Here is a 16,902-nt window from a genome sequence, read left to right on the forward strand (position 1 = left end):
TCCCCCCCTCCTAAAAAAATAAACACTTGTGGTCTCAAATATTTTGGATAAGGGAGACTTGACCTGTACTAAGATATGTGCGTGCCATCATATAAAAGAAAAACTTAAACAAAAAAATTCAGACTTGATAGGCAGATTCAAACAAACGGCTTTTAATGGGTGTCATTCTTATTGCAGTTGTGGATCTTTTACATAAGAATTACAGATGTGTAATTGCCCTGTATTCATTTTACAAAGTATTAATGATTGAAGAATTATTGCCATTATCATAAATCCCCCCACAATTCTCATTTTAAAACTCCGAGGATCCACTGTAAGCAAAAGAAATCTGCTCTGCTGGTGATCAAGGTGCATCAGGATTAGGCTTCCAGCCCTCTCCTGCCAGAGAGTGAGGCTGCCACAATGAGAAACAGCATCCCTGACATAATTCCTTGTTATACTAATTTAGCTGGAGGCAGAGGAATGGAAACACCTTTCCTCTGCACCTTGATCTCCAGCAGAACAGATCTCCATTGCTCAGTGTGTTTATCGGTTATTAAGCTTGTTTTGGAGGCTAGACCAAATGATACTTAGGTGCCTTACAGACCGCCAAGAAGCGACGGTATGCCGCCACCGTCAGTTGCAGTGTCCGGGAACTGCAGCAGCCAAACGGCGCGGTTCCCGGATGCTGCCAAGAAGGAGCGCGAAAATCGCACTCCTTGTGGCCTGGAAGAGACGCCGTGAGGCGCTAATCGTGCACTCGTGGCATCACTTCCGCCATGTGACGTGCGGGCATGCAAAGTCCGCTACGTTAAAATGGCAGTGGCCGTGTGGAACGGCCGCCGCCATTTGTTACGGACTCTGTCCATAATAGGAGTAGGGGCGTCTAGAAGAGACGCCCCTTTTCCAAACTGGGACGTCCTGAGGATGTCCGAAATGGTGGTCTGTAACCTGCCCTAGTTACACATTCATTACTAAATCACTAATATATAATGTGTTTAATCTCCAGTAAAACAGTGCTGTCACTTTAATTACACTTTGTCTAGGCAAATTAAGTTCACGGGCATTACTCCAATCTATTCTCTCTTCCAGGACCGAACACTTCATTAAAAGTGTATCCTGGCTGGGAAGAGCAGCATTTCTTGGAGCTTTTATTTCTTAACGTTGTGGCCATATCCTAATTTTCCCCACCATAAATATGTCAGTCTTAAATAATTTCTTAGAAGACTTGCTGCCTCTAATTGCCAAGTGTTGTTTAAAAGCAGCTAGAGCTTCCACCAACATCTCTGTCGTATTTTGGTTACTTTCAAAGGCGCAACAGAGATTCCAAATAAATTAAAATAAGCTAAATGTTCTGGAAGGTTTCCAGTGAGATTTTGTACGTTTACCCACAGTTAGATCAATTAATAGTTCTGGGCCAGCCAAGGCTAAACCTTTTGCCCTGCCACTTCATAAAACCCAGCACAGTTGCAATTTTAAATTAATTACTATGTTGAAGATTGCAGTCACAATCCCTATTCACTCTATAGAAAGAGGAAGTGGTCTGCAATCGAACCATGTTGGCTGTTGTGTAGCAAGATGTTCAGAGCCACTGTGCTGCCTGACAAGCAAATGGCAACACATGGTAGACTCCAAGCACAGTTGTGAAAGGAGAGATCCCCTAGTCTCTCCTGCAGGCTGCAGCTGGCCAGTGCTTCTTTCTCCTCCTGCAAGGCACAGTTGTGGACAGCAGATTGCAGGAATGGGGCCCTCAGTGTCACACTGCAATTCCCACCATCTCTTGCTGCTGTCTATGCTAGCTAGGACTGAAGGGAGTTGCAGTGTAATAATATCTAATGGACAACATGTTCCCATATTGTGGCTTGTGTGCCTTCAAGTCGTTTCCAACCTATGGCATCCCTAAGGTGAACCTGTCATAGGGTTTTCTTGGCAAGATTTGTTCAGAGGCAGGGTTGCCTTTCCTCTTATTTGCCCAAAGTCATTCAGTGGGTTTCCATGGCTGAGCAGGGATTCAAACCATGGTCTCCAGAGTCATAGTCCAGTGTTCAAACCACTAAACTGAGCTGCCTGTCCACATGTTCCCTGTCCCTTCTCTATCAGAAAAGCTTTACTCTGTGGCAGAAGCAAGAAAAAAACAAGACTGTTTTGTAGGTAAGGTAATCAATAGGCATCTAAAGCCTTTTTAATACACGTGATGGGATCAGGGAGACAAGTTTGAAAAGAGCCACCACAGTTATTTCATACTTAACTTCCAGAATTAACATTTTAAAACAAAGGCATGTCATGTGCCCATTTTTTTTGAAGATAGGACAGCATCCAGAAGCTAAGCAAAAAGAGATGGGGCATTTTGCCTGGCACATGCATGCTGCTTTATGTTAACATTTGCACATATCCTAAAATAGAGAGATATGAAGTCCAAGAAGGAATTGTGTAGTCCATTCTTATGAATTTAAAATGAACCCAGTTGTGTGACATCTACAACTGCATGTTGAAATCTTAAAGTCATAATTGAAACCTATCAAAATCCTGCAATTTGGCCATACTGCAGAATGAAATAAATTGGTGAAACCTTGTTCTAGGCACTAGCAGATGGTTTTGTTTGTACTTATTCTACATCTGTCTCTAAGAGACAATTTGAAACATGGTCAAATGAAATGTACATACAGTTAACATTGGGTGTAGTATAAGCTAAAGGTGACAGTGCACAGTCACTCCTAGATGTAGGTAACAATAGTATCTTCATTATGTGCATTAGAGATAGATGACTTTTTTTTAGATATGTGATGAATATATGTTTTACGCAACTACAGATTCTGTGTTAATGTCTACAGAAAGTGTAAACTACTGAGCAAAAAAAAGGCCTTGGTTGTATGGTTAAAATAAAAATAAAGGCTTTGAAAGAAGCATATTTAAATAATTACTTTGTGCTTAAGTCTTTTTGTGTGTTTGAATGCTAAGATTCCTTATCAACCAATATATGTTTTTCTAATAAATACCTGTCCCCATCCTGCACAGGAATAAATTTTGATGTTTAGTCCATATTCTGGTGAAACTTTATTAAACCAATCACCCTAGTTTTTAAAGCTCACAAACTACTTCACCAGATGAAATGGGTAAAACGGCATGCAAGGGAAGGAAAGTAATGATGTTGGAGTCAAAATGTCTACATTTTTCTGGGAGAAGTTATTTGAAGACAAGTCTGTATAGACAAAAAAAAGTTAGGTTACACATGCACGCCATGGCCATGAGTGGAGAAATGTAGTAAAAGCAAGGCACTCCACCCCGTGCATCTGAGGAAGGAGACTCAAGTCTACAGAAGCTCATGGTACCAATTTCTTTCAGTTAGTCTCAAAGGTGCTACAAGATTCCTTTGCAAGGAAATAAAAGCCATGTTTCTCCATTTGAAGTTGCACAGCACCCCTTCTAAGAACTGTGCCTGCTTACGCAGTCTGAGACCCTAGGCCCCTTTGTAGGAAGAATGCAATGAAGATTCTGCCTTGGCAAATCTCTGCCCTGCTGGATCAAATTTCAGTGCTGGACCAGGCAATAGGCACTTTTCTTCTATTCCACGTTAAGAGGAGCTCCTTGTGAGGAAGGTAAACATTCCCTGTATTAGCAAACCTGAACTCCCTACTGTTTTGTACACAAAATGGAGCCTCCCAACAACAAACCACAAATATTTGCTAGAGGAGGAGCTGGAACCCCAAGGAATGTAAAAGTCCTGAAGGTTTACAATTCATTGCCCACAAGGGAATAGTGTCTAAAATACAGTTATGTGAGTACATCCTTGACTTAACAAAGTAGAAAATTGCTGCTGTGCAATAGCTCTGGAAGAGGTGAGTGGATGTTTGTCTCTTAAGTTTTCCAAAATGAGACAAGAAAGAAAATGGCAGCTGCAGATACACTCACAAAAGCCAACATGAATATGCAAAAAGTCTGAAATGTGTCATATGTGTGAGAATGCTTGGAACAAGGCTTACATGAATGCCCAGAAGCCAGTCCCCACTTTTAGCGCATGCATTTTCACTAGAATGCACATATGTGATTAAGGTCTCAATTGAATCTCATATTATCAGCAACCAATAACCTAAATATGTTTACATTTATAAATTAGGATCTAAATAAGTACAGTACCCCAGGTGATCTTGTACTACTATAAATTTCAAGCAACAAGAGGAACCATTTCTAGGATTCACTGAAGGGAAGATCATTATTTCTGTCACAGAAATATCCTGTTGGATCTGGAGTTTAGACATCCCAGTGCTATTCAGCATCTTGCTCAATGACTTGGATGATAGAAGGCATGCTTATCAAACTGGCAGGCGACAGCAAATTAGAAGGAATAGCTCCTACCCCAGAAGAGAGTATCAGAATTCAAAATGACTTCGACAGAATTAACAAAATGAATTTCAACAGGAAGAAATGTAAGGCACTACACTCACAGCATATGTGGAGAGGTCTAGCAGTCTTATTAAACCACTAGCCAAACACAAGTCAACAGTGTGATGTGGCAGCTAAAAAAGCCAATAAGATTCTAACCCATATCAATAGGAATCTAAATGGAAGAAAGTAATAGTGCCACTCTATATTGCTTTGGTCAAGCCACACCTAGAATACTGTATCAGTTCTGGGTGCCACAATTCAAAAAAGTATGTTGACAAGCTGGAGTGAGTCCAGAGGAGAGCAACCAAAATGGTGAAGGATCTGAAAAGCATGCCCTATGAGAGACATGGGGAGCTGGGTATGTTCAGCCTGGAGGTTAGGTTATATGCTAACCATGTTTAAATATCTGAAAGGATGTCATATTGAGGATGGAGGAAGCTTCTTTTCTATTGCTCCAGACTAGGACACAGATCAATAGATTCAAACGACACGAAAAGAGCTTCCACCTCAACATTAGGAAGAACTTCCTGGCAATAAGAGCTGTTCAGAAGTGGAATGCACTCTTTCGGAGTGTGGTGGAGTCTCCTTCTTTGGATGTTTTTAAACAGAGGTTTGATGACCTTCTGTTGAGAGTGCTTTGTTGTGTATTCCTGCATGGCAGGGGTGGACTGGATGGCCCTTGGGGTCTCTTCCAACTCTATGCTTCTATCTAGACAGTATGTCTGATGAATATCTGAATAGCCATTGTTCCAGATTGTCTCGATATAACCTTCTATGGATCTCTTTTCCATCGCCCTGATATATTTCACATTTTGCACTGCAGTTTGTAAAATAATGGCAAAAAATTATTACCACGATACTCAGATTTGGGACTACTGCTCAAAAAGATGCAAGGTTTGAGGAGCATATTATCACATTGACGTGCTCTGTCCAAAAAATACAGAGGTATTAGCTGTACATTATACAGTTTATTAAACGAATGTTGGCACCAAATCCTTGTGGATCCTTGATTACTTGCTAATTTGGATGTTGACCTAATACTCCAAATAAGATTACCACCATAGCACTCTGTGCACACTTCACTTTATCTGTTTCAGAACCTGGTTGTTACTTGAACAAATGACACCATCAAACTCCAAGGTTCAGGCAGAATTGGGAAAGAATCCTGTCTGAAACTATGGCAACATGGACTAACAATATGACCTATGTGTAAGGCAGTTTCTTATATTCCTAAGAGACTTAATAGTGCTCCTGCAGCAAAAGTGGTTATCATTTACAGTAGACAGAATAGTCCCTACTTAGCATCAGTGAGTAGAAGTATGGGAAGTTCTTGCTCTGAAAAAAATATGAATTCATATTTTTAAAAAAGCTAACAAACACATTAACAACATCATGAACATACTGAAAGTAAGGTAATCTATGGTCATGCACCAAAGTGAATACTACTAATAACTTCATGTTCTGTCTTTTATTACCCTCCCTGAACAACCATTTTCATTACAAGCCTGAACGTAATTTGTTCTGATCACACATTTCCTCATTATGATGAGCTATTTTATTGTCCAAAGTAAATAAAAAAGTCCTTATATACGTGTTTGGTTTAAGAACAATGAGATCATTTTGCAAAGGCATTTCTTGCAGCAAACTCTCCAAAGCTCCAAGGTTTGTTTGTCTTTAAAAAAAAACGGGCCTGTCTTCCAAACCAATACTTTAAGGCTGCAATACTGTGTCTACAGTTACTTGGGAGTAAGCCCAACTGAAGCCAGTAAGACTTACAGCTCATTATGGAACCAAAGTAACATGGTGGTTTGAATGTTGAGCTACAACCTTAGGGAGCAGGGTTCAATTCCCCAGTTGGCCACAAAACCCAATGGGCGACCTTGGGCAAGTCACATGCTCTCGGCCCATGACAAATCTTGCCAAGAAAATCCCATGATAAGTTCACCTTAGGATTGCCATAAGTTGGAAATGACTGAAGGGACACAACAACAATAACAACAGTCATGTATAGGAATCTGCTCCAAATGAAAATGTGTATGTAGGGGTAAATGCAAAAAGAACCCTCCATTAAGTGGGTTTTACAGAACATTAGCAGCTGTTCTTAAATGCTTAAGTTTCCATACAAAAACTAACATTACTTTTGCCAGTTTCCTAATAAGAAGTGGAATGTTCCATAACAAAAACAGCAACCTGCCTGGGAAAGTCAAAAAATGAAATCCTCTCAAGACATTTTCTAACAATTCAGTTTGGATAATTCTGTTTTATTCAGCATAAAAGCTTTCATACTTAAATTGAGCCTGATCTTCTCATGTTGGGGTTATTCAAATATTATTGTGTTGTTGGGTGCCTTATAGCAACCCTAAAACAAACCTATCACAGGGTTTTCGCCACAGGATTTCTTCAGAGGTGGTATGCCATTGCCTTCTTCTGAGGACGAGAAAGTGGGACATGCCCATGGCCACCCAGTAGGTTTTTTCATGGTTGAATGGGAATTTATTTATTTTAATTTATATGCCACTTTTCCTCCAGAGCAGGATCCAAGGTAGCTCAAAGGGATTCAAACCATGGTCTCCCACAGTAATAGTCCAACACTTGGCCCACTCCCCCATTCTGGCTCATCCCAAAGTACCTCATGGAGGTTCTTTCCATGCATTTAAGAAGCCACTGCATTTTGCCCTTTCTGCTCTATTGTCCATACTATGGAGTTTATCAGACGCGAGTTTTGGGCGATTTTTCCTGCCTATCACACAATGTTAGCATCACGGACATTGCACAATAACGTGAAAGCGCAATGTTCTTCCAGACGCCATTCATTTCTATGGGAGCCCGTTGTGCAACGCTCCCGTAGTTTAAGTGTCATTCCTCCCCTTTTTGGGCATTGTGGGCAAAAGTGGAAGCCAGGCCATGGTCTCCCGTTATCTTGCGAAATGTGTTGCGAAATGGTTTGGTGTGGTAGGCAGCAGCGCAACGCAACGCTAAAGTTACTGATTGCAAAGTTCCCATGATGCTGGGCTGCTTTTTGACCTAATTCCCTTCCAGTGGCTTTCCTTTTCCAGGACAACCCCCGGGGAGGAAGGGGTGGCTCTGTCTTGCATGAACACCTAGGAGGCTTCCAATGTAAGGAACCCCCAGGGGTCATCCATTCCAGCCCCATTCCTCTTTCCAGCATGGACACCTAGGAGGCTGCCCTATTCCTCTGTCCTGCATGGACACCTAGGAGGCTGCAAATGAAAGGGGCCCCTAGGGGTCATCCATCCCTGCCCCATTCCTCTGTCCTGCATGCACACCCAGGGGCAGCACATGCAAGGGGCCCCTAGGGGTCATCCATCCCAGCCCCATTCCTCTGTCCTACATGGACACCTAGTAGGCTGTAAATGAAAGGGGTCCCTTAAGGGTCATCCATCCCTGCCCCATTCCTCTGTCCTGCATGCACACCCGGGGGGCGGCACATGCAAGGGGCCCCTAGGGGTCATCCATCCCAGCCCCATTCCTCTGTCCTACATGGACACTTAGTAGGCTGTAAATGAAAGGGGTCCCTTAAGGGTCATCCATCCCTGCCCCATTCCTCTGTCCTGCATGCACACCCGGGGGGCGGCACATGCAAGGGGCCCCTAGGGGTCATCCATCCCAGCCCCATTCCTCTGTCCTTCATGGACACCTAGGAGGCTGCAAATGAAAGGATCCCTTAGGGGTGTTCCATCCCACCCCCATTCCTTTGTCCTGCATGGACACCTAGGCATCTGCAAAGGAAAGGGGCCCCTAGGGGTCATCCATTCCATTTTATTTAATAATAAAAATAATGAAAAAATAAATAAAAACAGGAGTGTATATATTTAATAATAAAAATAATGGAAAAACCATAAAAATAAAGACAGGGGTGTATATATTTAATAATAAAAATAATGCATCCTGCATCCCCCACTCCTTGCCACCCCAGAATGCCTCTTGCACTTGTAATAATAATAATAATAATAATAATAATAATAATAATAAATTCATTACCGTAAATGCCAGAAAAGGGTGCGATTGTCATGCATTATTTTATGACTTTTAAAAGCAATTCAGAGCTGTCCCTGAATTCCTTGCAAAAGCATGTATCGTTTTGCCAATTGCCAATTGCCTAATTGACAAAAGCAACAAATGTAACATTCGATTGTAACATTCCCAGTTTAGCATGGATTCTCCAAGGAAAAAAGTCCCCTATTATTGTTCCCTTTCACTTTTATTAGCTGACTTCCAGCAAAGGAATACTGTTGCAAAGGGCAAATATATACATATATATATACACACACACACACACACACACACACACATTCCTCAGCAAAAAACACAACGAAACATGTGCTCATTTTGTATATATTTAATTAATAAAAATAATGAAAAAATAAATAAAAATAAAGACAGGGGCGTATATATTTAATAATAAAAATAATGGGGGGAAAATACTGCATTTGCACTCCAAAAGCCTCCCTGATTTGCCCTTTTGCCTTCTGTCACCTGTTGCATCCAGATTCCCCTTTTTCCTTCGGCTCTTTCCTTCTCCCCCTCCCCTCCACTAAATAGGACCCTCGCTCCCCCAGAAGCACAAAGGTCAGGATGCCACCAAAGCCTCCAAAGGGCATGCGCAAATATGTTGATGTGAAATGTGAAAGACAAAAGGAAGGCGCTGGTGTAGTAGACAGTTCCGCTATGCATGGTTTCGCATCACGCAAATCGCAACTTTCATGCAATTGTAGCGCTAACATAACGTTACGGGGGAATGACGGAAAAGCAAGATATCGCGCGAAACAGTCATTTCGCAGCGTTCTTTACACTTTCTTAGCGCAATTGCAGGGTCCAAAACTTGAGTCTGATAAACTCCTATGTTCCTTCTAGTGCCATAAAAGTTTTTGATCTAGTGGAGCAGAATATGATTATAGGGTCTTTTCACTAATTCCCACTGAGTCCGACCCCAGGAGGTTGAAGGAGCTTTTGGTATAACCTGGTAAGTAACTGGAAAGCTGGCAAAAAGAATAGTCTGTTAAAAGTCATCTCCCCACACAGAAGCCTCAGCTGTGATTAAAGTGCCTTCTTTCAGCAGACACAAATATTTTCAAACCTATTATCACTGTACAGCTGAGATCCTCAAGCTGTCAGGGAACTGTCAAGCTGATGCTATTGCTGCCCAAGTGCGGACAAGAGAAAAGGAGGAGGGGATTCTGACCAGAGAGAAGCAGCTGGTCTCAGCTCAAGGAGGGGTGAAGAAATGAGGGTGTGCTCTCCAATGGAGTGCACCTGCCTTTTCCTTCCCCTTAGGAGCTCAGAGCAGCTGGATCTTCATGGTCCAAATCACCTCCCCAATCCCACTCCTTCCCTCGGGTACGAAGGATTAGCAGCAGCCCATTCAGGGCCACTGGGAGGTTTTTGGATTAAAAGCAAGGGCAAGCGAATAGACCTCTGAACCCTATCAAAAAAGTGAACTGCATGTATGCATGTCACTTATAGGACCCTGGCCTAAATGAGTTAATCAACTTAACCATGCAACATTGTGGCAGCTAAAAAAGCCAATGCAATTCTGGGCTACATTAATAGATGTATAGTGTCTTGGTCAAGGGAGGCAATTGTCAGACAAGGTCTCACCTTTTAGCTCTGTCAGGAGTTGGAGTTGTTGGTGCAGGGGATAATAGGTTAGATTTAGTCTGCTTGTAGTGACTGGGGGGAAGGGAATGCAGGTGGCTAGCTATTTTAGAAATGTTGCCTTGGGAAGCTGAGTGCCTGGATTGGCTTTGCAAGCGGCTTGAAATGTGGGGGAAGTTTGGGATAGCTTGGTAGTGCTTGGCCTAGGTAGGGGAGTATGGTGAGGGGATTAGCTCATGGGAATCGTAGGAGGGGAGCTGTAGTTCGCGCCAAAGGGAGATGGGTGGAGTTGTAGATTGGGTTTTTTTTAATATACTGTTTGTGCTTTTGGGGGGTAGTTCCAGCTTAAACACTGAATGATGAATTTCTGGCATTGTGACGTCAATAAAGTTTTGTTCTGTTTCGTCATACAAGACTCATTGATTGCACAAGGACTCTGAGTTCCCGAGTTGTGACAGTAACAGCGCCACTTTATTCTGCTTTGGTCAGGTCTCACCCCGGAATACTGCGCCCAGTTTTGGGAACCACAATTCAAAAAGGATGTTGAAAAGCTGGAGCGTGTCCAAAGGAGGGTGACTAAAATGGTGAAGGGTCTGGAAACCATGCCTTATGAGGAGAGACTTAGGGAGCTGGGGATGTTTAGCCTGGAGAAGAGAAGGTTAAGAGGTGGTATGATAGCCCTGTTTAAATATTTGAAGGGATGTCATATTGAGGAGGGAGCAAGCTTGTTTTCTGCTGCTCCAGAGAACAGGACCTGGAACAATGGATGCAAGCTGCAGGAAAAGAGATTCCACCTCAACATTAGGAGGAACTTCCTGACAGTAAGGGCTGTTCGACAGTGAAACACACTCCCTCGGAGTGTAGTGGAATCTCCCTCCTTGGAGGTCTTTAAACAGAGGCTGGATGGCCATCTGTCGGGGATTCTTTGATTTGGATTTCCTGCATGGCGTGGGTTGGTGGATGGCCCTTGCAGTCTCTTCCAACTCTATTATTCTATGATTCTATAGGTGAAGCTTTCTTCCCGGCAAGACCGGAAACATGGACACTGGGGAAGGATCCTGGGGAGGAGTGGTTGAGTTCACAAAAGAAATGATGGGGAGGGTAGAAAGCTTCACCCATACCACAGTTAACTATGCCTGAAAATGTAGACAAAACCCTGGTATATTTAGGACAAGGTGTAGAAACAAGTGTCTGGCTATGTCTGCAAGGCAGATGCAAAATCATTAAATCATGCACTTACACCTCTGGAGGATCTCAACAGATGATATAATCATTCTGTGACCGGCTATAGAGACACAGCCAGACCCTGATTCCGCGCTCCACCAGCCACAGAATGGCTGCATACAGGGCTGATGCAGCTCAGGGATAAGTCTAGGAGGTGTTGAATGTCCTGCGGTACCATAATTTCACATGCAGACCATTATGCTACACAAATAAATAAAAACTAGGTTTTAGAATAATTACACAGTATACAAAAGCCTCTGTTTAAGTACTAACAAATGACTATCAGACTAAAAAGTAATAAATACAGAATAAAAATGAAATTAAATACATCAAGAAAATTTTAAATTAATGTGTTTACCTCAAAAACATATATCACACCTTTCTGTTATTTGTGATCCACAAGCTGGTAATATAAAAACAAACAACTACAAAAGACAGTACAGTGTCATTATAAGAAAACAGTTAAAATACCACAATACTACCTGGTAGGATGTAAGAACTAGTAATGATCTATTCCTGCAGTCCCCTCTGACCAGCAAGTTTACAGTCTGGAAATGCTGGAGCCTGACTGGTTTCTAATTCTGCAGGTGCTCGCAATGACCAAGTCTGTTTTTAATAAACCCAGTTTGGTACAAAAGCTAAGTTCTTGTTCAGAGAAGTCATACTTACCCTCAGTTACTACACTCTGTGCACTTCCAGACTGGATTACTTTAACACACTTTATTTGGGGCTGCTCTTGAATACAATATGGCCCTCCAAATTTTCCTTGAGACCAAATTATTGGCTCATATTGGCATAAATCCGATTTTGACTCACTAAATCAATGGTAAATTGGTACACAAGCACTGATTCAATGGGTGTGTTCTAGCTGGGAGTAGATATTGGATTCAAGCCATTATCCAATTCAATGACAGCTATTCAGGATCCTGGCTTTTATAAAACCCTGAACAGTCTGGGGCCAGAATTATGTTATGGCATGTGTCTCCCCTTGTAAACCTGTCCAGATATGTGCTTCTATATTTGAAGGCCTTCTCTGTCCCAACCAGCCATGCCAGTCCACACCAGGCAAGCAGCATGGTGGAGGTTTCCAATAGAATTCCATGCTAACTGGCTGTTGGAAGAGCTGGGCAGGGAGGGAAAAGGAAACAGAATGGAATGGAGAATCCTGGAAGATAGCATGGATGAGTGGTTGACACCCTAAACAACAACACTCCACACGACAACACTGCATTGTACAGTCTACTTGTATTTACACACATGTTCTGCTGGATTCAAGTGCTTTGAAGTTCATTATTCTTTTTCCAACACTGAGTGGCCATCTGCGTATAATCTAAGTACCAGTGCATTTATACAAAGGCTAAGTTTCAAAATTATAGTTTGCCATAGTGAATGTCCAACATGTGAACGTCCAGTGTGGTTGGAATACTGAGGTGAAGTATATACAGTAGTTTTTCTTGCAATCATTTTTCCTAGCTTCACAAATGCTTGTACAAATCTCTACAATATAACTTACAGCTGAAAGACCATCAGGCAGCCCAGCCCTTCAAAGTTCCACCTAACCATAGTCTTAAAAAAAGGGGTCAGGCTTCAAATGACAGGGAGTTGAAAGCAAGATGAAATCATTGACAAGGAAGTGAAGTTGTCTCTCTTGTTATTTCCTGCCAGAACACAATCATTTCCTGTGGAGAAATGTTGTGTACAGCAATCAAGTGCTTGTACTTACAAATATCAAAGTCAATTCTGTATAAAAAGAAGAGTTCTGCATCTTCTGGAATAGAGATGCCTATACCAAGTATACCTAAACAAATCCCAACATAGACATCTTCAAGTCGAAGAGGTTTAACATGGCTCATCATTTCATAAACCTTGTGAGCCAGTTTGGTGTCAAGTATATAACCAAGTCCACTGCAGTATGGAGGATAGACCTTAAATGGATATTCGTTGTAAGAAATGTAGGTTTTCCTATGAAATCCCCTGTGGGGATGGTTGTCTACCAGAGGGTAGCCAGTCATGAAGTTTTCTGAAGCATTTGAATTTAGAAGAAACTTGACTAAATTGCCTGTGTTGATGAAAACATCAGCATCTGTTTTCATCACATACTGAGCACTCAGACAAAACTCAGTAACCCATCTGAATCCCATGATAGTTTTCAAGGTAAGATTGTCGTAAGTGTCAAGGAAATCTTGTTGGATGATGTCTCCATAAAGAATGCTTTCATCTTCTATGGATAAGGCTGCGTTATCATCACTCTCTGTTCCTTTGCCCAGTAAGAAAAGTGTCACAACTTGTTTCCCCCACCAGGATTTTTGAGAGCCCCATGTTATCCTAATAGCTTGTCTCGTATCCACTTCCGGAGGCCTTGAAGTCACCAAGATGACCAGAAATGGACTATTAGCTTCACATTTTACTCGCTCACGTAGTGTGAAGAGAAAATTCTGTTTGTAGACAGGTTCATAATCATAGAAATACATCCAGTTTTTGTGTTCCATCACGGTGTGGGAAGGAAATACCATATACCATGTCATTAAAATAACACAGATAATAGACAGACCATATAAAAACCTTTTCAAGTATTTTAAAGCCATATAGACTTCAAGTTCAACTAAGAAGAGACACAGGAGGCTTTAGAGGTCTATGTGAATCGGGAGAACTTGCCTTGGAAATAAATTATTTGCTGAAAAGAAAAAAATGGAAAGAATTAGTATGTTAATAATACAGTTTAAAAACAGAGATAGTAACTTTCAACATTATTAGAGCTGACTTGGATTCCTTTCACATTGCACAGTTACAGTGACACAATTCCCCTTTAAGTGCCATGGCAACAGCCTATGAAATCATGGGATTGGCAGTTTAGGATGGGGAACTTAAAAGTCTCAGGCAGGGAGGATCTAATACCTCACCAAACAAGAAACCCCAGGATTTCATAGTATGCAGCCACAATCATGGCTCTGTAACTATGTAGTGTGAAAGGCCCATGGTTTCAAATTTTATATGTATTAAGAATACTGAAAAGCTACAATAATACATATACCGAACAACTACTGGCCTTTTTTTATTTTGTTATTGTAAGCTAACTATATTAAAAAATTCTGACCAAGCAAGCAGTTTTCATTTACTTATAGTGTGTAGGTCTGGATGCGTGTCTGCTCATCCCACTGCACACAGAAGAAGATACATAGAATGTAGAATGCTGAAGGGCATTGTTGACAGATGATGGCATATTTCACATTAGAAGATTAACAAGTGAAAGTACCTCTAATAATTGTGGATGATGTGGTTAGGTCCTGTAATGGCATTTCCGGAATACATAGGGGGAGAGTGTTGGCATCTGGGTATGTGGCAAGGTCTTCAGCACTCTACATTGGGTAAACAGGCCAGTCTCTGTGCCAAAGGATAAATGAACACAAATCAGACATTAGGAATGGAAATATACAAAAACCAATTGCAGAACACTTCAGCCTTTCTGGGCATTCCATCTCTGGCCTGAGAACAAAGAAACTACAAAGCAAAACTGGAAAGAGAAAACAGCTGAATTGGAATATATCCACAAATACCGGTCCATCAACAGAGACAATGCTGTTCTGGCTCATTACACATATTATAACACTAGTTAACATCTCAGCCTCAAGAGGGTGCTCTTGGCTAGTTTATCACATCTGCTTTCTGATTCCCAGCCTGCACATACTATGGCGGGTTATAGACCGCCACTTGGGACGTCCGCAGGACGTCCCATTTTAAAAAAGGGGCGTCTCTTCTAGACACCCCTGGCTCTATTACGGACTCTGTCCGTACAATATGGCGCCGGCCATTCCACACGGCCGGCGCCATCTTTACGTATCGGACGCTGTGCGTCCGAATGTGTCGCGGCACTAATGACGTCGCGAGTGCGCCAGCGGCGCTAATGACGTCGCGAGTGCACCAGCAGCGCCTCGCGACGTCATTAGGGCGCTGCAGAAAGAAGCTCCATTTTGGAGCTTCTTTTTTGCTCCGCAAGGGAGCCGTGCGGTGTGGCTGCGACGGCTCCCTTACGGGGCAAACGGCGGCGGCGGCAGACCGCCTCAAAGCAGCGGTCTATAACCCGCCTATGTTCCAAAACTCCCTCCACCATTCATTCATATGGTCATCCAGTTACCCTGGTCTTAGGCAACATTTTTTCTCCTGCCTTTGTCCCTCTGATGTCACCTTAGTACCATATCCACAAACATCCCATTTATATGGCTATACATATACTCTGCTTATAAAGGTCTATGGCTAGGCACTACTTCATTCCATGTATCTGAGGAAGTAGACTAAGGGCCCATACAGAGAGGCCAAAATAAAGCTGTTTTGGGTCACTTTGAAGGTATGCTGTTTAAATGACACATGCATCTTAAGAGGCCAGAAGCTCCTTAGGACTGGAGCGTAGCTTTGGCACAGCTTCCAGCCAGTTAGGACGCATGCAGCATTTGAACAGCATACCTCCAAAGTGACCTGAAGCAGCTTTATTTTTGGTCTCTCTGTCTGGGCCCCAAGTCTATAAAAGCTTATGCTACAACTTCTTTCTTTGATCATTGGAAAAGTGGTATAGAAATAAAGTTTTATTATTTTATTATTATTATTATTATATTATATTTCTCTTGGTTAGTTTCAAAGGTGCTGCATGCTCCCTTTGCATAGCTGTAAATATAATACTTAAGCTCACAGCAATAGGGAGGTTTCAACATCTCCTTCCTTCCTTCCTTCCTTCCTGAGGAGATTTAGTGATCACTCCTGTTGAAAGCCAGACAGCAGGTTTTTTTTCCACTGGTGGAAAAACAGGTGGGGTCCTACTGGCTTTGGGATGTAGATATGTGAACATCTGAATATATATCAGATTTCAGCCTCCCAATTAGATGTGAGGGATAAAACATTATTCTTTCTTTTTTTTAATCATTGTAAAATGTACAGCTCAAAGTGATTTTTCTATCCATAAGCATTTTCACATCAAAATAAAGCTCCATTTTACAGACTGCAAAACAAGGATCAAAAGAAGGATAATGTGAATTCAGATACTGAACATTAGATAATTTGTGTCTAATACTTAGATTGTTATGAGCTATATTTCTTTACTAGGGAGATTAGTACTAACTATAAAGCTCAAAAGACATTTGCAGTTAATATCTTTGAAATTGCTTTGAAGTAGATATTACACTGCAACACTTGTGGTATGTGGAAAATGTAATTTTTTGCTGGGAATGACCACTAGAGGGAGATAGTATTACTTCATGTATACCACAGGGAGCTATAATGAAGAACGCGGAAAGATTTCTCATACCTTGGATCTAACATTGTTCAGAATGGAGATTGCAGTCAAGAAGATGGCTAGGAATGGGAAGGACAACCATAAAAGAGCTACAGAAGATCCTAAAGAGTAAAGATATAGAGCTGAGCACTGAAGTTAGAATCATCCAAATCACTGTATTCCCCATCACTATGTATGGATGTGAGAACAGGGCAGTAAAGAAAGCAGATAGGAAGGAAATAAACTCATTTGAGCTGTGGTGCTGGAGAAAAGGGACTGAGGATACTGTAGACAGCCAAAAAGACAAACAAATGGGTCCTAAAGCAGATCAAGGCAGAAATACCCTAGAAGCCAAGATGATCAAATTGATGCTGTTGTACTTTGGCCACATCATGAGAAGCCATGATCCACTAGGAAAAACAATAATGCTGGGAAGGACT

The 16,902-nt window shown here is 41.8% G+C and overlaps 1 protein-coding gene across 6 annotated transcripts in view; it reads right to left on the reverse strand.

Annotated features, from left to right (window-relative positions):
* Positions 1-10,740: 10,740 nt before the first annotated feature.
* The window catches only part of B3GALNT1 (beta-1,3-N-acetylgalactosaminyltransferase 1 (Globoside blood group)), a 34,702-nt gene continuing 28,540 nt past the window's right edge, over positions 10,741-16,902 (reverse strand). For 3 of the 6 annotated variants that reach the window (XM_089508932.1, XM_089508931.1, XM_089508929.1), the window contains 2 exons: positions 14,456-14,583; positions 10,741-13,876 (listed from right to left, as the gene is read on the reverse strand). In XM_089508932.1, coding sequence (XP_089365058.1) covers positions 12,822-13,787 — 966 coding nt within the window. In that variant the 5' untranslated portion in view covers positions 13,788-13,876; positions 14,456-14,583 and the 3' untranslated portion in view covers positions 10,741-12,821. Of the gene's footprint in view, positions 13,877-14,455; positions 14,726-16,902 lie in introns of those variants that run through there. The other 3 variants (XM_089508933.1, XM_089508930.1, XM_089508934.1) reach the window with 3 other exon arrangements.

The sequence above is a fragment of the Sceloporus occidentalis genome, unplaced genomic scaffold (assembly GCF_023333645.1).
Source record: "Sceloporus occidentalis isolate IW3139 unplaced genomic scaffold, rSceOcc1.0.p SCAF_2, whole genome shotgun sequence".
Taxonomy (NCBI): Eukaryota; Metazoa; Chordata; class Lepidosauria; order Squamata; family Phrynosomatidae; genus Sceloporus; species Sceloporus occidentalis.